The sequence below is a fragment of the Hyperolius riggenbachi genome, chromosome 5 (assembly GCF_040937935.1).
Source record: "Hyperolius riggenbachi isolate aHypRig1 chromosome 5, aHypRig1.pri, whole genome shotgun sequence".
Classification (NCBI taxonomy): Eukaryota; Metazoa; Chordata; class Amphibia; order Anura; family Hyperoliidae; genus Hyperolius; species Hyperolius riggenbachi.
The window spans coordinates 53,675,454-53,696,590 of NC_090650.1; the positions used below are offsets into that span (position 1 = coordinate 53,675,454).

Here is a 21,137-nt window from a genome sequence, read left to right on the forward strand (position 1 = left end):
GTTGTATATTGGTATGTAGTTCCACCCTCCCAATAATGCCTAGGCTGATTAGCTATGCGGAATTCGTCTCCCAAAGCATTCTAGGAGACCAGTTATTTTTCGCTTGGCTCTGAATTATCAGAAACAAACATTCCGCAGGGCTGCACCTGACTGTTCTAAAGATGTCGTGTTTAAATGTAGTTGGGAGTATATTCTTTTTTTTAAAAAAAGGAAAAAGACAAAAAACCTTATCGTCCTTTTGAGGGTCATCCACTCCACCCTTTCACAAGACTTAGTACATTATAGAAAGGACCGTAGAAAAAGATTCATGCAGGATCTTCAGGTACAAAAATATCAAAACTTTATTGACACAAATATAGATAATCCATAAAAATATCTCTGTAGGAGGTTCCTTGTAGATATTTCCAACACAGAATTCAGATATACATATAAACTTAGTTGTAGACTTAATGCATTTTATAGGAAAGGCAACGACACGTTCGTTTCGGGTGTACAAGACCCTTCATCAGGCCAAACTGCAGAAAGTACTGTCTGTTCGTTCTGTGGATAATGCATGATCAGAGCACCATCAATACAAGGAGACATCTGAACCGACCAGATGTACAATACACAGTTCCAATGGCTGACATGTCACAAACTGGACATCTCTTGCTGCAATGTTGGCACTTCCAACATTGCAGCAAGAGATGTCCAGTTTGTGACATGTCAGCCATTGGAACTGTGTATTGTACATCTGGTCGGTTCAGATGTCTCCTTGTATTGATGGTGCTCTGATCATGCATTATCCACAGAACAGACAGTACTTTCTGCAGTTTGGCCTGATGAAGGGTCTTGTACACCCGAAACGAACGTGTCGTTGCCTTTCCTATAAAATGCATTAAGTCTACAACTAAGTTTATATGTATATCTGAATTCTGTGTTGGAAATATCTACAAGGAACCTCCTACAGAGATATTTTTATGGATTATCTATATTTGTGTCAATAAAGTTTTGATATTTTTGTACCTGAAGATCCTGCATGAATCTTTTTCTACGGTCCTTTCTATAATGTACTGTTCTAAAGATGTCGCCAGGTGTGATACATTTTAGCATGCAAATCAGGGTAAGGACATCATATATCTAATACTGACCAAATAATTTATAAATAATGTCAAAAAGTCAGTTAGTGACGCAATTATGGCTGCAGTAAAGAATGTCAGTGCTATATAGAGGAGTAATAATAAAATCAATCCCTTTCACTGATATATCACATAACCACTTTCCTCGCTGTTGTGTTCCCTGCTTAGGGGAACAGAATCCGTTTATGGTAAGGAATGACATACACAGCCTAATGTGACAGCCTATAAGAAGGGCTTGATGTCATAGAATGCTTATAAAATCCTCAGGCCTGTTAGCAGGCAGAGCACTTCTCCAGAGAATACAAGCAATAAAACATAGATGACTTAATATCCATTATTGTAATTCCCAGTGGCTCAGTAAGGAATGGAAGCTCATCTCAGAGATCCAGAGAGGCCAGCCGCATAGAGAGGAGGAACGCTCACAGGCTGATACTAGGCCGTCTCTGCACTGTGCAGATCTTACACAGCCTAGTATTGAAATGTATCGGTCGCACATGCAGGAAAACAGAGGGACATGGGCACATGTTCATTCAGGCCCGGATTTACATCACAGGAGCCTACAGTCAGATGTGCTGGAACCCCAGACTTTGCCCTCCATGAGCCTACAAAATTCTGCCAAACTGCACCGCAAGTGTGCTGGCTTGCCCGTCATAGGTATGTACAGGTGTCCCTTAGGATTAGGTAGCCAGAGCTATCCTCAGTATTTACCTAAAGGGAGATCTTGTCAGTGGAATTCCGACACCCGGGTGAGTAACCTCTCATTTACACTCTGCTCGGGTCTCTGCATTGGGAAGAAGGAATGGAGGCACTTGGGGAGAGGAGTGAGCCCCATTTCCATCATCAGGCGCCTGTAGACACGTGCCTACAGAGCCTTACAGAAAATCCAGAACTGCGCTCATTTTCTAAACTCAGGCTAAACAAATGTGTTTTAAAGAAGTTACTGACGCTTTTGCAATCGTGTTTTCTCTCTAATGTAATCCTGTAATCCATTCATCAACCTTACCGCTGTACAGACAGGCAGGACCTTACCAGGTCACCATTCATATCAAACTCTCTAAAAGGTCAGCAAAGAGGAACATCTGCCCGCCTTGCAGCGTGGGGGCCCCAGTTTTCAATCTAGGCCAGTACACTGTCCTTATGGCGTTTGTATATTGCCCAGTGGCGTAGCTTAGGAGTTGTGGGCCCCGATGCAAGTTTTACAATGGTGCCCCCCCCCCAAGCACTCCATACGTAGCAATTGATACGGTGCACCAAAACCTGCCAATGGCAACTACAGTGTCAGAGGTGCAAGAAGGGGATGGGGAACAGTTTGTTAATGATTACCACTATTCAAAGTATCTATAGAAGTGATTATTATGAGCACAGGACCAATAGAGAGCTAATACTGTAGTTGAGGGAGGGCCCTTCGGGACCCAATGCGGTTGCATCCTCTGCAACCCCTATTGCTACGCCCCTGATACTGCCCTCCATATTGACGTGGGTGTCTTTCTGGTAGGGCTGGATTTCTGGAAGAAGTGTAACATACACAGAGGAACGCTATTGTTGAGGCGAAATTAATTTCCATTTCTTGTGACTAAATTCTGTAGTCAGAGATTTTAAAATAAGAGTTTAAAAACTTTTGCACACTACAAAAAAAACAAAAAACAAACAAAACAAAACAAAAACAAAAAACCCTCACAGCTGGCAATTCCTCTCACTCATATCTTTAAAACACATTTACCTTACTTGGCACATCACCCTACTTGGGCCTCCCATGTTTTTATGCACAAATTAGTACATTTCAATTAGCAATGCACATTTATTTTTTATTTTTTGCAAAAAGTACCAATCTGCAATGCGCAAAAAAATATTTATGGATTGGATCGCTGGCCAAGCGGGCGAGATGGGTCAAGGCCTGCTGTACACAGGCTGGATTCTCGGCAGAGGTGGTCGTTACTGACCGCCTCGGCCCAGTTTTATCCAGCCCATGTACAGAGCTTAAAGTAAACCTGAGATCACTAAAAATAAAAAAAGTAATACACACCTGGGGTTTCCTCCAGCCCTCTTTAGGCTAATTGCTCCCTTGCCACCATCCTCTGCCACCGAAATCCTCCAGTAGAGGCTCGGTTATCGCCTTGAATCGGCGATCCACCGGATCTAGGTGGCGGAGGACGACGGCGAGGTAGCGATTAGCTTGAAGGGGTCTGGAGGAGGCAGCCCCAGTTATATTTTTTTTCTAGTTGTCGTTTCAGGTACACTTTAAAGAGAATCTGTATTGTTAAAATCGCTCAAAAGTAAACATACCAGTGTGTTAGGGGACATCTCCTATTACCCTCTGTCACAATTTCGCCGCTCCTCGCCGCATTAAAAGTGGTTAAAAACAGTTTTAAAAAGTCTGTTTGTAAACAAACAAAATGGCCACCAAAACAGGAAGTAGGTTGATGTACAGTATGTCCACACATAGAAAATACATCCATACACAAGCAGGCTGTATACAGCATTCCTTTTGAATCTCGAGAGATCATTTGTGTGTTTCTTTCCCCCATGCACTGAAGCTTCAGGCTGCTCTTTTCTTCCTGCAAACAGCTTTGCCCTTGTTTGTAATCCCTCAGTATGTGAAAGCCCAGCCAGCTCAGAGGACGATTTATCCAGCTTGTAAAAGATGAGAGAAGAGAGAAGCTGCTCTAATCCTAAATAATACACAGGCAGTGTGAAGAGAGGGGCCAGAAGGGGGAGTTCATAGCAGAACCACAACACTGAAGAACTTGGCAGCCTTCCAGACACAGGCCGACAAGTCTGACAGGGGAAAGATACATTGATTTATTACAGAGACTGTTATAGTAGAAAGTGCTGCAGTTAGCCAGAACACATTAGAATAGCTTTTGGAACTTGTAGGATGATAAAAAACAGGATGCAATTTTTGTTACGGAGTCTCTAAGTGTTGCTTCCTTCCTGCCTATGCTCCTTTACAAGTTTAAACATGTAAGCGAGGGCTTTGGGGAATCCCCCTCCCCCTAAATTCTTGCACCCACCATTTTCACACAGCGTATTTCCCTCTTTTCTACATTATGCAGTATTCTTTTTGATTTGTTCTACTGCCGGCAAAACTAGCAATTCATTATTTGTTTTTTTATTTTTAAAAACAGGAGAAATGAAGCAGCAAAGCTCAGTGGTGACCTCAGTACACAGGAGGCTTTGTAATGTCTAGATATGTAACGGCCGTGCCTCTGGCTGCGTTGTGTGTCTGCTGGTAGCCACAGGGGGACGATGAGGGATGATGGGAGATATAATGTTCCGCCTTGTATAAAGAAACAAAGGTGCAGAGAGAGGAGACCTCGGGGTCAGAGCAGCATGGGAACGCCAGGAAGACCGCTGAGAAAACACGACCGCACAGCTAATAGAGATCACCACACCAGCAAAGAGGTCACATGATCACCACACCAGCACAGAGGTCACATGCTGTATGGGGGGGGGGTGAGCTGGATGACAAATGATAGAAATAGGCAGGATTACCCAGATGAAATTCCCTGTCCCACGTACTATGTTTCCATACGGAATTCACCTAAAAGTTTACAAACTCAGGAAGGAGACGCCCAAGTGGACTGCAGTGTCAGAGACTTTGAGAGTCACAATCGCATTGTCATAAAGGCACACATTCCAAAAACCTGTATTATTTTGGAAGTAGTTATTTGCAGAGCCAAAGAAAACCCCGACCTCAGAAAATAAAAAAACGAAAAACCCCACACCAGTGCTGGTGGGTACGCTCTGGCATTCTGGATGAAATCTCACCACTTGTGTAGCACCCGTGCTGTTATGGGGCCCATGCGTGCCCAAGACACAATTACTGTGCCTCCTCCGCCCTCCCAAGTCCCGATACTGCCGTCTCGCACATGCAGGGGTCCCGGCTAAAGACAGCTACCTCCTGATATAAGAGCTGGAAGCACAGTGACTAAGTGAATAAGTGCCTATCCATGGTCTCTTCTCTTCTGCTCCTGCTTTCAAAGTGTAAAACCTCATAGGCTACGAATTGGAGAACAGTAGCGTTTGTTGAAAAACGCCTCACCCACCAGTTTGAAGTAGATTGGCCCTTTAGGGAGGACAACTGAATTGAGAGGTATATGAAGGCTGCAATAATTTTTTTTTTAAAACAATACCAGTTGCCTGGCAGCCCTGCTGATCTATTTGGCTGTAGTACTGTGTGAATATCACTAGAAACAAGCATGCAGCTATTGTTGTCAGATCTGACAATATTGTCAGAAACACCTGATCTGCTGCATGCTTGTTCAGGGTATATGGCTAAAAGTATTAGAGGCAGAGGATCAGCAGGATAGCCAGGCAACTGGTATTTTTGTTTACAAGAAAATAAAAATGGTAGCCTCCACATCCCTCTTGCTTTAGTTGTCCTTTAACTGGTAATAATCCATATTTGCAATACAACTCAGTAAGCCAATTACTGCTACCTTTTCTGAGGAGAGGTAGTGGCTGCAGATGGAGATCAGTCGAGTAATTACCATATTGGATGGTGATGCCAGCAAGAACAGGGTTCAGTTGAGAGGTACAGTTTTTGTTTTTTTTTAATAATATTTATTGAATTTTTAGACACTGGGATAGAAATAGCCCCAATGAAAAACAAACAAACAACAACACATAGCTTAATAGCATTACTCACTTTGGTTCCTCAGAACTAAACAGGAAGTCGAAATCGTCATCTAAGTGAAAGGCCCCAGGGCTGGACGGGATGTCCAATGGACGGTAAAACCTGGAAAACGTTTCGTCATCATCAAGCTTCATCACTTCTTTTACAGCTTTACTGGTGACGGACAGCGTTGTGTCCTGCAGGCCTCCAACTGAAAATATACGAAGAAATGAGTGCACTGGTGAGAACAGACTAACAGGAGAATTCATGAATGAGCAAGAGGTAAAAGGACTGACATTGTGCAAGTTGCCTACATCCCATTGGGTAAGGTGGGGTGGGGGAGCTAGTCGCTACTCAGCACCTCCATTGACCGCAATGCAGCCTAGTGGGGCTATGGGGCAACCGTGTGCTTATTTTGGACGTGGGATCTTGGCCATGATATAGCAAAGTGCATGGATCGGTTAGACGTTTGGCTCAGATAATGGCAAAGACAGGACTTCAGTGTGAGGAGACAGGAACGGGGTTCGGCTATAGGGTAGATGAGCCCCGAGGGTTAGCGTTATGCGATAAGGTAGCAGGGAAGAATGTTCATGGTAGGCATGGAGACGGGTATTCTTTAATCTTGGTGTACACATATACATTTATGTTTGAAAGGGGGGAGGGGTATTTGGAAAAACAAGCTACATTGAACTGCTTCACTAACACAAAAACGGTAGTCGTTTTGGGTGAAGTCTTTAATGTTAAAGTGTAACTGTTGGGCATAAAATAAAAAAATCAATTCTTTATTTTTATCTGGTAAACAAGTAATAAAGATTCTAACCAGGCAATCCAAAAGTTAAAATCACTATTACTTTTCTTGCTAATAAATGATCATTCCCCAGTTGACCTGACTCTTATTTGGTACGTTGCCGCACAAAGGAAGTTGCAGTGCATGCTGGGTTGTCCTTTTGTACTTCTGTACATTAGTTTAGTCTGAGGGGAAATAAAGAAGCAAAAAAAAGACAACTCAGCATGCCCTGCAACTTCCTTTTTGCGGCAACGTACCAAATAAGAGTCAGGTCAACTGGGGAATGATCATTTATAAACAAGAAAAGTAATAGAGATTTTAACTTTTGGATTGCCTGGTTAGCATGCTTATTACTGGTTTACCAGATAAAAATAAAGAATTGATTTTTGATTTTATGCCCAACAGTTACACTTTAAAGTCATTAGATGTTGTTTAACAGGGTTTAATTTGAAAGCATTTTCTTTGCTGTTCTTGCGTCATTTGCTGTAGAAAAGCATTGTGGTTCTTCCTGTTCCCCTCTGCCAAACAACATTTGGGGCGTTTGCGATAGTCTATAGGCTTCTGTTGGTGTTCAACCTCAACAACAGCAAGAGCAACTAAAATCTAGATGCTTCATGTAGCATTCAAGAGACGAGATGGGATCTACCATCATGTTCACACGAACGCCAACTGCAGTCACTTTCATTTAAAGAGGAACTCCAGTGAAAATGTAGTAAAAAAAAGTGCTTCATTTTTTACCATAATTATGTATAAATGATTTAGTCAGTGTTTGCTCATTGTAAAATCTTTCCTCTCCCCGATTTACATTCTGACATTTATTACATGGTGACATTTTTACTGTGGGCAGGTTATGTAGCTGCTCCTAGCTGTTTTAGCTGTTAGAGAGAGCTGTAAACCGCTACCGGTAATTCCTGTCTGTGAACATTGTTACATTGTGGCAGTTTGCCCAGAGTACCGCGGTACTCAGAGCTTCTTGTGGGAGGGGTTTCAGCACAAAATCAGTCATACAGCGCCCCCTGATGGTCTGTTTGTGAAAAACATTCTATTTCTCATGTAAAAGGGGGTATCAGCTACTGATTGGGATAAAGTTCAATTCTAGGTTGGAGTTTCTCTTTAAAAAGGGCTTCCATGCATTTAAATGGAACAGCGGTAGATCCCTTATGTGGGATTGTGCTAAAGTGTTCACAAAAGGAAAAAAGCTCCCCAGGCGGTACTTCCTCAGAAGGGGAAGCCTCTGGATCCTAAACCCCTTCCTCCTCAGCAAAGGGGATTCAGTGCTGGCTCCCTCCAAAGTCTGCTTGTCAGGATCCTTGCACAGGCACACTAGCGGCTTTCCCTCGGGCTCTGGTGGAAATAAAGCCAGATTGGGTCCGCTCTACTGCGCAGGCACGAGCCATCCCTATAGGGCTGGCTATTTCTGCCAAGGCCCAAGCGGTAAGCCGCTAATATCTATCTACACTATTCGGTGGAGCCAGAGTTGGATCAGGCTGGCTGCAGAAGACAGGGGAAGCCTCATTAGGGTCCAGAGGCTTTTCCCTGCTGAGGTAAGTATTCCTTTATTTTACTGTTATGATCTCACAGCTTGTATTTAACATCCATGTGAATCAGCCCTTAACCTGTGAAACACGTCTGGATTCTCACCAATTATCAGCAACACAACAATCACCTTTATTGTGAAGTCTTCCCAGAAAGGATTCAAGTTTATCCAGCTTCCTGTCAGACTCCAGCTGCAACTCAGGCCTGGCTTCAATTTCTGGAAAGAGTAAAGCAGAAATGTGAGGTAGCTGAAGTGACCCTCCCTCTCTCTCTCTCTCTCCCTCTGCAAATCCAAAATAGAGACAATGTACTTTTCTTCTTAAACTGTTCATCTATATAAGGAATGTTATGCTTCAGTAGGCAGCAGCACAAATTCTATGGAGATCCTTCTACTGCTTCCATCTGTGTGCTGAAGCCCTACCTTAATCCAGCTCAGTATATATGAAACGGAACCGGAGCCTTGATAAAAAGAAAGCATTATAGTATGAAACTCAGCATTTATTTTTGCTTCTAATAGATTATTTACAGCATTGAATCTACAACCACAAAAAATTGTAGCAGAACAGCATTCAAACAGTTGTGCAATAAAATCCAACAGCGCTTTCAGAGCCGATATACCAGTGTTCTCCCCAGGCTCTTTTAGCCGGGTGCTTCACCCGGCTAGTATTGGTTAGCAGCACCCGGCTGTTATCAGCTCACCTCCTCCTATGCTGTAAGCAGAGTTGCACACAAAAGCACCACCGCCCCTGCATTCTCCCATCTCGCTTCACCCGGCTAATTTTTCCTGCCACCCGGCTAATTTCTCCTGCCACCCAACTACTTGAAGTCTGAAGCGACTTTAAAAAGAGCTTATTAGCTTACATTCTACATGGGCATGTTTGCCCGCTAAACCGCTGCTCTTCCGCGGCTGAATGAGGGGTCTTTACCCCCCAAATCCCCTCCGTGGTGTCCGGGGATAGCTTCCTGTTGAGGCAGGGCTAATGGCTGCAGCCCTGCCTCACAGCGCTGATCGCCGTCTCTCCCCGCCCCTCTCAGTCTTCCTTCGCTGAGAGGGGCGGGGGAGAGGCGGAGATCCGCCGCTGATAGACGCGAATGGAGGCAGAGCTACAGCCATTAGCTCTGCCTCTATGAAGAGCAAAATCTACGACCAAGTTGGTCGTGGATTTTGCAGGGGGGATTTGGGGGGTAAAGACCCCTCGTTCTGCTGCGGGAGAGCAGCGTTTTAGCTGGGGCAAACATGCCCATGTAGAATATAAGCTAAAAAGCTGTTTTTATAGTAACCTCAGAGTCTCTTTAAGCTATGTGGTATATCTATATGGAAGGCAAGATCTCCCCCCCCCCCAAAAAAAAAAAAAAAAAAATCATCTGCTTCATAATATACTATAAATTCTATATATAATATATATATATATATATATATATATATATATATATATATATATATATATATATATATATATATATATATATATATATATATATATATATATATATATATATATATATATATATATAAAACAAACCCTTTTGGTGTAACTGGATGATCATGCCAGGAGGCAAAGACTGCAGTCAGCAGTAGAGGGGTGTAAAGGTACATACACATGTATTACATTAGAATCTAGTTATAGTAAACTGATATAGTAAACTCAGTTCCCTGTCCCTGACAATGCACTTGCATAAATATACAATGTATGTCCAATTCTGATGTATTAAACTAACTGGCCAGGTCTATTGAAGTTTAATATAAAGGGATGTTTAATGTCCCCCATCAGGATCCAGCAGGTGGCACTGCAGGTAAACACTGTAAAGATGTCTCGAAAGGATGAGCCAAATTTCCGGTTGTGGTTCCCGCTCATCTCTAGACTTGCTTGTTGTGTACTGTTGCTATGGGGAGGGAGACAACGGCACAACGCACGATGTAGTGGTTTCAAGCACTGAGGATAAGGAGGGTAATATTGCACTTTAGTTTAAAGTAAATGGGATCAGTCTCTCTAAGAAAACAAAAAACAAAAAAAAGCCAGATACTTACCTAAGGAGAGGGAAAGCTCTGTGTCCTAATGAGCCTTCCCTCTCCTTAAAGAGACACTGAAGCGAAAAAAATATATGATATAATGAATTGGTTGTGTACTATGAATAATTACTAGTACTATGAATAATTACTAGAAGATTAGCAGCAAAGAAAATATTCTCATATTTTTATTTTCAGGTACCGGTATATAGTGTTTTTCCTAACATTGCATCATTCTATAATATGTGCAGATTACACAACACTCAGCATTCAAAATGATTCTTTCAGAGCAGTCTATGAAGTAATGAACTCTCCTCTAGCAGAGGAAAAGTAAACAGTTCAATTACAGTTGAGATAATAAAAGTCAGATAACAGCCCTCTCCACGACTAAGTTAGTCAGAGAGCTTAATGGCTTTTTTGCATAGAGATAACAACTGGAGTTTCTCAACTCTTCTTGTACTGGAAACAATTAGACTGATGTATCTGATCTTAATGTTTTATTTCTTAGCTGTACTACACATACAAATCATATCTTTTTTTTTCGCTTCAGTGTCTCTAAGTATCTGGCATTTCCTTCTTTTTACATACACGGTTCCCATTTACTTTTAGTGAGAGGGATAGGGATTCTACCATATTTATTTCCTTTTAAACAATACCAGTTTCCCGCTATCCTGCTGATTTTTCAGGCATCAGTAGTGTGTGAATCACACACCTGAAACATGCATATGGCTAATCCAGTCAGACATCTGATCTGCACGCTTGTCCAGGGTCCATGGCTAAAAGCTGATAAAAGGGAAAAACTGAGCACCCACTATAGTGCAACATGTAATGTTATATTTGATAACGGAGATCTGATAGAGGAATGATACAAGTGTGGGTTACCACTAAGGTCTGGTTCACATTAGCGTTCGCTGTCCGGATTCGCCTGATCGGATCCGGACCGTATACTGTACAAACGGAACGTACTGTACGTTCCGCATAGCAATGCAAAGTCTATGCGGACGTTCACATGCGTACGTTCCGTACAGAACGGAGCCGGATCGGATCCGGACACTTTTCCAACATGCGCTATTTTTCGGGTCCGGATCATCCGGCCCACGCACCCGGACCGGAGCCTGACTGCACCATCAGGATATAGAAACCAATGGGGAACGGAAAGCACAGAACACACTGGCTATCAAAACCGGACGTTCTACCCCACTTCCTATGCGTATTCTAGCGGCCATTTTGGATGGGGACACATGGGCCCAGCATTCCTGGAGTGGAGCAGCAGTGACTTTGTGCTGGAGCTGTTGGCAATATGTCGAACGTGGAGGTGAGGCCCTAAACAGCGGAGGACCTGATTGTACAGGTGCATCTTCTGCTGACCTCCCACACCCCAACAGTTTTAATAGTTTATTTCGCTATTTTTACCACACGGATCCGGATTGCAGCCTGATTCATGCCTGATGCAAAAGGACCGGAACCGGTCCGGATCCGGTCCGTTTGCATCCCAGAACGCAAATGTGAACTAAGGCAGCCACTGTGCAGGCTGGTGGGGAGAATAAACCGGATCCCGCTTGAGTTAAGAAGTTGCTCTCTTTAGATATGAAAATAAGTGGTAACCCTCCACCAAGGTTGGACAATAAACTGCTGAAGAGTATGAAAGAAGGGAAGGAAGCATAAGGTATATTAGATTGAGGATCAGCATGACAGCCAGGCAGTGTGCATTATTTACAAGGTAATAAATATGTCAGCCTCCATATATCCCTTTCAGGCTTGGTTCACACATAAATCTGTACATTTCCGGTCCAGTACTGTCCGGTCAGTTTTGCATCAGTTTTACCTGACCGGACTAGAAATATACACCTTTTATGTGTGAACACACCCACAGAAACGCATACAAAGCGGTTACAAAACGGACAGGATTGAACTGGACTGGAAATGTGCACCTTTTATGTGTAAGCACAGCCATAGAACCGCATACCTGCTTGTGGATAGAAACACATGCGAAACCGATTCCAACTGTCAAAAACTGACAGGACAACTTTTTTCGGTGTGAACCAAACCTCACTTCAGTTTCCCTTTAAAGATGCGGCTTGCCACATGTTCGAGCAAGCTTGGGAGACACCTGAACTTAAACGGGATTATTGGCTGAGAAGGCCCAAAATGACTGCTAAGGCAGAGTTTAGTTTAGTGTTGCTCCTTATAGCACAAGTTTTCCTAGTCCACAGAAGAAGGAACTGATAAATTCATGAAGCTCTGCTACTAAAACGTTTACAGGGATAGCAATCCTTATCCCAATCAATGCAAAAACAAAGAAAATTGAAAATATCTTTCACAAAAATGGACCATCTTCATTGCAAAATCATCTTTCCAAGCAGTTCAACTTTTATATACCAGAAAAATCCATCACCTAAGAATTCACTTCTGCCTCTGGACTCCAGATGGGGCTGCATCATCAGAAGTTATAGTTCACAAAACCCAGTGAGTTGATCCAAAATCTCCTCTGGCACTTGGAGGATGATGAACGCTAATCAGAAAGTATCTGCAACAAATCCTGCAACCAAACCTTCACATTACTTTTACATAAAGGGAAATTCTCCACTAGCACAGGAGGTCAAAACTGTGCTAGCAAATTAAAGGAATTAGCTGCCTACTAACTAGCAGCTGGCAAATCCACATAAACAGCACCAAAAAAACAATAGGCGGTTTAGTGGGTTTCACTTGCCAGCATTGGCTCTTGGGAAAGTGGAGAATTGTTTGTTAGGAGAGGTTTTCGCTCAATACTAATTGCTACAGGGAGTCCCTGGTTAACGAACGAGATGGGGACTGTAGGTTCATTCTTAACCTGAATCAGTCCATAAGTCAAAACACTCCTCTCTCTCCACTGTATCTTCTATATCCACCCCAACCCCACTCCTACAGTGTCCCACTATGTGTCACTTCTGTCCCACATGCCTTCAAATGTACCTGAAGTGTCAAGTACCATACTTACCTGGGGTTTCTTTTAGGCCGCTTGCCCCTGGCCATCTCCCTGGTGGCTCCGGTCTCCCGTAATTCCGCCTTAAAGCCTGGCTGAGTTGCACTTCGTCGCAAATGTGCGGCCCGCTGCACTCCCCCGTCACATTACCGCGCAGTAGTACTTGCGCAGAAGCAGAACGCTCTCAGTGTCTCCCTCTGTCCCCCCCTCCCCTTCCATCCTCTCAGTGTATTGCAGCAAAAACATTTTACAGATTTAAAAACATTTTTCTTTGAATTTTTTTAAAATAAATTTTCTCAAAAACAAGGACTTAATGAAAAATGTCAACGTAGCACGCATTAATAACATACTTATTAAGTAGTTTTTTTTTTTTTTTTTTAAACTGCGCACATGGTGGTTTAGTTACAACATCCATTCATGAATGTATTGGTGCAGCCAGATTTCGTACCTTCGGCGGGTTTGGAAACAGCATTTACTGATTTTGGTTTAAGAGCTATCGGAGAGGTTACAGGTGTTAGGGCGGTAGGGGACGCCAAACCTAGGAGAAGACAAAAATATTCAGACATCTTATACCAGCAATGAACAGTTCAGACAATGCAAATGCTTCTTCAACTTTGGCAGCAATGACAGAACCATTTTTTTTCATTACAGTTTGTAGCACTCTTCAGTTGTATATGTAAAGAAATAAAAAACCTGGACTAAATACATATATTTTTTTTACAGATCTTGGATTTAAAAAAGTTTGCACACTCCACCCAGGTGAAATCAGGACACTGAGAACTGCTGGAAGGTTAGTGAATTAAAAGTCGTGCAATCACACTTCAAGGGAACCTAAAGTGGGAAAAAGTTTTCAGTTTAATTTACCTGGGGCTTCTTCCTGGCCCCTGCAGTCCTGCTGTGCCCCCGCCATCATTTCGTGTTCAGCTGAAGTGCGCTTCTGACAGCTGAATATGCGTTCCCGTGGAGAAGAGCGTTCTGTGCTTGCGCAGTACATAAAATACGTGCAGAGCACTGCCAGCTATGGGAGGATCATCAAAGAGGCATGTGACTAGGGCTGTACATGCACAGTAGCTCACAATTGGCCGAGCCAGAGAGTTATTTATATTTTTAGATTGGCGCTACAGCCAAAAAGAGGAGGCGGAGGGACAGCAAGGGCACAGAAGGACTGCATGGGCCTGGACGAAGCCCCAAGTAAGTAAAACAACCAAATTTATTTTCACTTAAGGTTCCCTTTGAAGGATACCAAAGTTGAACAACAATTAAACAACGGACGCTATATTAGTGTGTGGGGAGGTGCGCAGCCTGTTACTGCAACATCATGTGTGCCAGTGTCCCTCTCGGTTTTCCTGTTAAAGGCTCTGATATCCCTGCATGTACGTTGACATGATTGACGCCCTTTGACACGGACATATATTCTTGCGCATGGGAAGTATGTCAGGTCAGAGCCTTGTTAACACGCTCACTGCTTGCCTTCTATGTGCACGAGCAGGGAGCGCGGTCATAAGGAGCTGACCTGACATACTTTGCATGCGCAGTATACATGTGCAGGTCAAAAGGCATCAACCGTGCCGACCTACAGGCAAAACACGGAGGCTTTTTCAGGCAAACGGAGGGGGACGCTGGCACACGGGATGTGTAGTCTGCGCATCTCCCCACAATGGGGACAAAACAGCAGGGGACATACTGGGGACAGCAGGGGCAGGGGCGTAGCAATAGGGGGTGCAGAGGTAGCGACCGCATCGGGGCCCTTGGGCCAGAGGGGCCCCGAAGGGTCCACCCTTCATCCAAGTATTAGCTCTCTGTTGGTCCTGTGCTGGTAATAATCACTTTTATAGATGCTTTGAATAGTAGTAATCCTTAAAACACTGTTCCCTATCTCCTTCTTGCAACTCTGACTCTGTGGTTGTCTTTGGCAGGTTTTGGTGCGCCAAATCAATTGTTACATATAGAGTGCTTGGGGGGGCCCATGTAAAACTTGCACCGGGGCCCACAGCTCCTTAGCTACGCCACTGAGCAGGGGACGTACTGGGGACAGTCGGCTGTCCCTCAGAGTGGCTCGCATTGAAAGGCCTCTCATAGGCTGATGCCAATGAGAGGCGGGGAAGAGGATGGATCGCTTTCCTATGCCAATTTAGGACGGAAAAAGGAGATGAAGGGAACTTTTTTTTTTTCATTAAAAAAACAAAACCACCTCCACTACCAACACCGATCGCAGCAGCGATCAGAGACCTCCAAAAGAACATCCCGTCAAAGGACAACTGAAGCGAGAGGGATATGGAGGCTGCTATACTTATTTATTAAGCAATACCAGTTGCTTTCAGCCATAGACCCTGAACAAGCATGCAGCATATCAGGTGTTTCTGGCATTGTCAGATCTGACAACATTAGCTGCATGCTTGTTTCTGGTATATTCAGACATTTCTTTAGCCAAATAAATCAGCAGGGCTACCAGGCAACTATAATTGTTTAAAATAAAATAAATAAATATGACAGCCTCCATATTGTTCTCACTTCAGTTGTCCTTTAAGGACAAGAAAAGGATGTAAGACTAAGTTGTATGGCTGTGCAGCAAGCGGTCAAAGCTGCACAGCACTGATTTGTGAAAAATGGCCTGGTCACTAGGGGGGGGGGGGGGGGGGGGTGTAAGCCTGTGGTCTTGAAGTGGTTAAAATATTGCTCTTCGATGTTAAAATGGTACAACTAACCTTTTTTAACCATGCGGCCGGCCACTGAAAACTGGGTGGAGTCATTGGAAGCGCCTATTCCTTTTGACTTCCAGGCTTCTTCCCTTATTGTGATCTGCTGCTTCCTCTCTTCAATGCTCATGTGCAATCCATTACCACCACTGGTCACTCTTTGCTATACAAGGAGAAGGAAAAAAAAAAGCAGTGTTATTTCACCTATTACAGCTAGAAGGGCAGGCTACATAGTTTGAAAATAAGTTTGTGTTGCACTAATATCTTATGCCATTTTTTTAAACAAACATTTGCTTTAGCTGGCCATGTAGATAATACCGTACTCTGGGGACTGACAAGGACTTACAGCCAATCTACCCATGTAAAAGCAGCCCAAACCTACTGCAGTCCAATATTAGATAAAAAAAATGGACATTCATTGCTGGGGTACATGGCCTTGCAGGGCTTCCCAACCATGTCCTCAAGTACTACCAACAGTGCATGCTTTGTGGAAATCCACAGAGGTAATCAGCTCTGCTGAGACACTAATTGCCCCACCTGTGCATGTTTGTGGTTTTCTACAAAACATGCACTGTTGGTGGTACTTGAGGACAGGGTATGGGAGCTTTGCCTTGTTAAACTCCAGTCCATATCCATGCAGTGTTTAGGATGGACTGAGAAAGGTTTTCAACTTATTGAACCCCAGCTTTCCTGATTTCGTCCTGTAAATTTAAGCTGTACCAAAAATGTATGAAGGTCTCAGCTTAGGACTGAAGTGGACATCCCTGCCTTAGAAACAACATTACACGAAAGCTAGGCAAAAAAACAACCTTTTGGCAGTCCAGGCAAGGTACTGTATCTCATACACCAAGGGATTGGTTCCACAGAATGGCTTACACTGGCAATTTCAGCCTAAGTATCATGACCATGTGTCCTCCACTCTAGTTCTTGGTAAAATAAAGTCATATGAGCTACTATATATAATAATAATAATAATCGGAACATTCGTATAGCGCTTTTCTCCTGTTTGACTCAAAGCACTCAAGAGCTGTAGCCACTGGGTTGTGCTCAAGAGGCCACCGTGCAGTGTTAGGGAGTCTTGCCTAAGGACTCCTTACTGAATAGGTACTGACCCTAGCCAGGATTCAAACCTTGCTCTCCCATGTCTAAGGTGGTGCCCTTATCCAGTACACTATCCAGCCACTGTAAAATGTGCCATAGCATTGCTTGCATATCTGCGATCTGCACGTTCGATCTGAGAGGAAAGCACAGGAAGGATCTCTGTTAATACTGGCAGGATCAGACCAGATAACATATGGAACGAATGCTACAGCACATAACCATAGATAGTGGTACGGTGACGGGAGGGAGCCTGTCAAAACTGCATGCAGCAGCCAAAGGGGGGTCTAGTGCATGACTCATGACTACCTTACAGCAATGGGTCCCCGGTTCAAATCTCAGCCGGGGCACTATCTGCACAGAGTTTGCATGTTCTACCCGTGTGGATTGCCTCCGGGCACTCTGGTTTCATCCCAAAAACATACAGATACATTAATTGGCTTCCACCTAAAATTGGCCCTAGACTACGATACATACACTACATAATACATACATAGACATATGACTATGGTAGGGATTAGATTGTGAGCCCCTCTGAGGGACAGTTAAGTGACAAGACAATACAGTACAGCGCTGTGGAAGAGGTTGGCATAATTATTTAGTATTTATATAAGGGAGGTACCTGTGAAAAAAGAAGCAGCCCACATATCTTGCCATTATAGTGGCATTGTTGATCACAGGGCAATTTTGGGATTATTTAATATATGGATATTCCCTGCTGAACCACAGCAAACACATTACTAGGTGATCTGCTGAACAATAATCATGTCACTTTGCTTGTTTCAAGAATTCAGATGTGCAGGATTTCCAGATTAGTGTTTGAACACAACAAACTTACTTCAGTGGATTTCTCCATTAGTAAATCGCTCCCAAATTCTGTTATCTTAACACCAGTTTTAAAGGATACCCGAACGGACATGTGACATGATGAGGTAGACATGGGTATGTACAGTGCCTAGCACACACATAACTATGCTGTGTTCCTTTTTTTCTTTCTCTGCCTGAAAGAGTTAAATATCAGGCATGTAAGTGGCTGACTCAGTCCCAACTCAGACAGGAAGTGACTACAGTGTGACCCTCACTGATAAGAAATTCCAACTATAAAACACTTTCCTAGCAGAAAATGGCTTCTGAGACCATAAAAAAGATAAAAAGGGAAATTTCTTATCAGTGAGGGTCACACTGTAGTCACTTCCTGTCTGAGTCAGGACTGAGTCAGCCACTTACATACCTGATATTTAACTCTTTCAGGCAGAGAAAGAAAAAAAGGAACACAGCATAGTTAGTGTGCTAGGCACTGTACATACCCATGTCTATCTCATCATGTCACATGTCAGTTCGGGTATCCTTTAAATGCAATGCCTATATAACACTTCAGCGTGCTCATTTCCCAAGCAGTCTGCCCCCTCCCCAGCTGCTTTTCCATGCTGTCACTGGAAGACACTGAAGGCTCCGGGTGACACAGGGAGATTATAACCATATCAGGGAAAGAAGCGTCCATGGATTTATTTTTCAGAGAAAACATCTGTCTCACTTTATAGGGTAATGTCTGAGAACATCTAAGATCATAAGGGTTCTTTTTAGTCTACCAGTAGGTCTATAGTCTGTCTGAATGCTGATATTGTGGTACAATACCAAGTGCATTAACTGCAGGAACCCATAGAAGCCAATCACAATTCACATTGTTGAAGCTGGTCTAGAAGAAGCATTGCGATTGGACAGTCTGCTTCTTGGCCCACTGTTTGCGCGGCTTCATTGCCCTTCGGTGGCCTGTGGGAGAAACTTATAAAAACTAGTGTTGCTCCCTGTAGCAACCCACCAAGTTTCATTTGACAAGTGAAACGTGTATGCAAAGTGGACACAATTAAACTTTCTTTTAAAAGCATGGAAAGTGCTTTTGAACATCCGCAAAGTTTTTGCTGCTAATAGAAGGATCTGCCTGACATCTTGTTAATCTTGACCAATAAACTGCAACATTTTTAGAAAGACTAAAGCCACGGCTGATACAGGACGGCAGAGTTGTGAATTCACTATTGGAGACTATGGAGTCTCATTAATAAAAAGGTAGTGCATGATGTGACCTAGAAGGGTATATATGGAGTGAGCATTGCTGGCCTTTACCCAGAACAGAGCATCAGGAATACGGCTGTTTCAGTTCTGTAGCCATGTTGTGGTGCTAGGCCTAATCATTCATGTAGCCAATCCCGTGGCTGATCTACGTCCAATTCCTGACCTCTAACCCTAAACCTACCCTCAAAATGATGCCCTTCTGAGAAAAGTAATCTATAGAACATTTTACTCAGGGAAAAATATTTCTTATAAATCTGTATTACACATTTTACAATTTTTCGGGATCGAGGTCCTTTAAGGAAAACTCAATGGCTTCAATATGTAAATCTGCACTGTACTTATACATTCATCTCAAGGCAAGTCTATTATTTTAGCACCATTGTGACTGGAAAATAGGTTTTCATTGTTCTATAGAGCTCTGAAGGTTTTTACTAAATCATGCAGTATTTCCTGAAACTTTTCCAGCTGGTCTTCCATTAACCATTTCCCCTCTCGAGAACATCTGCAATAACAAAAAGGACCCAGACTAGAGTAGGATTACTCTAGAGAACGGCTATAAAGGAAATGAACACAGTCGTAGCCTGTCAGTGGAACAAGAAGGGATCATCATTAAGGTTCTCATCCAAAGTCGCTGCTCATGGGACTGTTTAATAACAGTAGAAAAAAAAAAAAAAGGTACAGTAAGCCACCACAACCAACTACAGATCTCATGTCCGCACTGAAGCTGGTTTCTAATCGGTTACACATGATTACATTATTACAGGGCTGTTGTCTAAGCTACCATATTTAACCACTTCAGGACCACAGGCTCAATTCCCCCCCCCCCCCCCCACCCACCCCGGTGACAGGGCCATTTTTCACAATAGAAGGCTGTGCAGCTTTGTCAGTGTGCTGCACAGCCCTAGAACTAAGCACACAAATGAGGTTTTCCTCCTCTTCTTGTCCTTAATAGGACACTCTTGAAGAGGCCTCTGATCACTGCTGCAATCTTTTTATATTCCGAAAAGTGAGGCTTTTTCCTGCCTCCTTCCTCCCTCCCCCTTAGCCATCCTAAATCGCCATAGGACGGCTCTCTTCCCCGCCTCTCATAGACATGAGCCTATGAGAGGGCTTCATTCCTCAGCCAATCTGAGGGACGGCTGAGTGACCCCCATATAGCGCTGCAGGAGATCGCAGCGCTGTACAAAGGTAAACAAGGGGGATTTCTTTCCCCTTTCGGCTGGAAACAGTCCGTAAACCAGCAGGGAACGATCGCACATGCGCGTTTCCTGCTAAACTGCAGCTCCAGGACTTGACGCCAATCAGCGTTAGGCGGTCCTGTGGCTGCCATAGCGTTCACGCCCATGGGTGTGACGCGGCCGTTAGGTAGTTAAAGCAAACCTGAAACAACTTTTCAGTTGTATAGCTTTTTTATATAACATGGGATCATTCTGTCATAATTACAGTTTAGAAACTGCACTCTGTGTTTTAAACGATAAAACAAAGCAGAAAATAACCCTTTGAACTTTCCTGCAGTAAAATCTTCTCTCAGCTGTCTCTCACTGTTTCTTGGCGGTTTAAGTGCTTCAGAAAACAGGACTGTATTCGAGCCAGTGGGTGAAATAGCTCAGAGAAGCATTTTTGCATAGATACCTGAAGGTTTTTTTTTTCCAACGCTTCCTGTACAGGAAAATACAAAACACTCTTTGCTGCTAATATTCTATTTCTTAGCTGTACTACACATACAATTCATTACATCATATGTTTATTTTCACTTCAGGTTTGCTTTAATAAGCCAAGGAAATATCTACTATGGTGGCTCACATCTCCGCTATCCAGAAATCTGAAGGGCCCAACCTGTGTGTTTTGTTTCTGCATCTTCAGTCACAGAAACAGGGCACTGAATTCCATATGTAACGAAATGGGCCGTCTTTAGAACTTGTCATTTAAAATAAAACAGGGCTGTGGAGTCGGAGTTGGAGTCGAGGCCATTTTGGGCACCCGGAGTTGGAGTTGGAGTCTGAGTCGTGGTTTCAGAAACTGAGGAGTCGGAGTCGAGAGTTTGAGTCGCATTATTTTTGTACAAAATCCACAGCCCTGTTAAGTATTAGACTAAGGAGTCAGAGTCGTGGTTTCAGAAACTGAGGAGTCGGAGTCGGAAGATTTTTGTACCGACTCCACAGCCCTGAAATAAAAGGGATAATTTGCATATTCAGCAGTAGTGTATTGTGGGTAACCTGAACATCTGTAGCTGAATTATTGCAGATT

At 43.4% G+C, this 21,137-nt stretch overlaps 1 protein-coding gene across 13 annotated transcripts in view; it reads right to left on the reverse strand.

Moving 5' to 3' along the window:
* The window catches only part of SVIL (supervillin), a 211,250-nt gene that overhangs the window by 37,032 nt on the left and 153,081 nt on the right, over nt 1-21,137 (reverse strand). For all 13 annotated transcript variants that reach the window (XM_068235704.1, XM_068235695.1, XM_068235699.1 and 10 more), the window contains 4 exons: nt 15,732-15,885; nt 13,475-13,564; nt 8,187-8,273; nt 5,767-5,944 (listed from right to left, as the gene is read on the reverse strand). In XM_068235704.1, the coding sequence (XP_068091805.1) occupies nt 5,767-5,944; nt 8,187-8,273; nt 13,475-13,564; nt 15,732-15,885 (509 nt within the window). The remainder of the gene's footprint in view (nt 1-5,766; nt 5,945-8,186; nt 8,274-13,474; nt 13,565-15,731; nt 15,886-21,137) is intronic.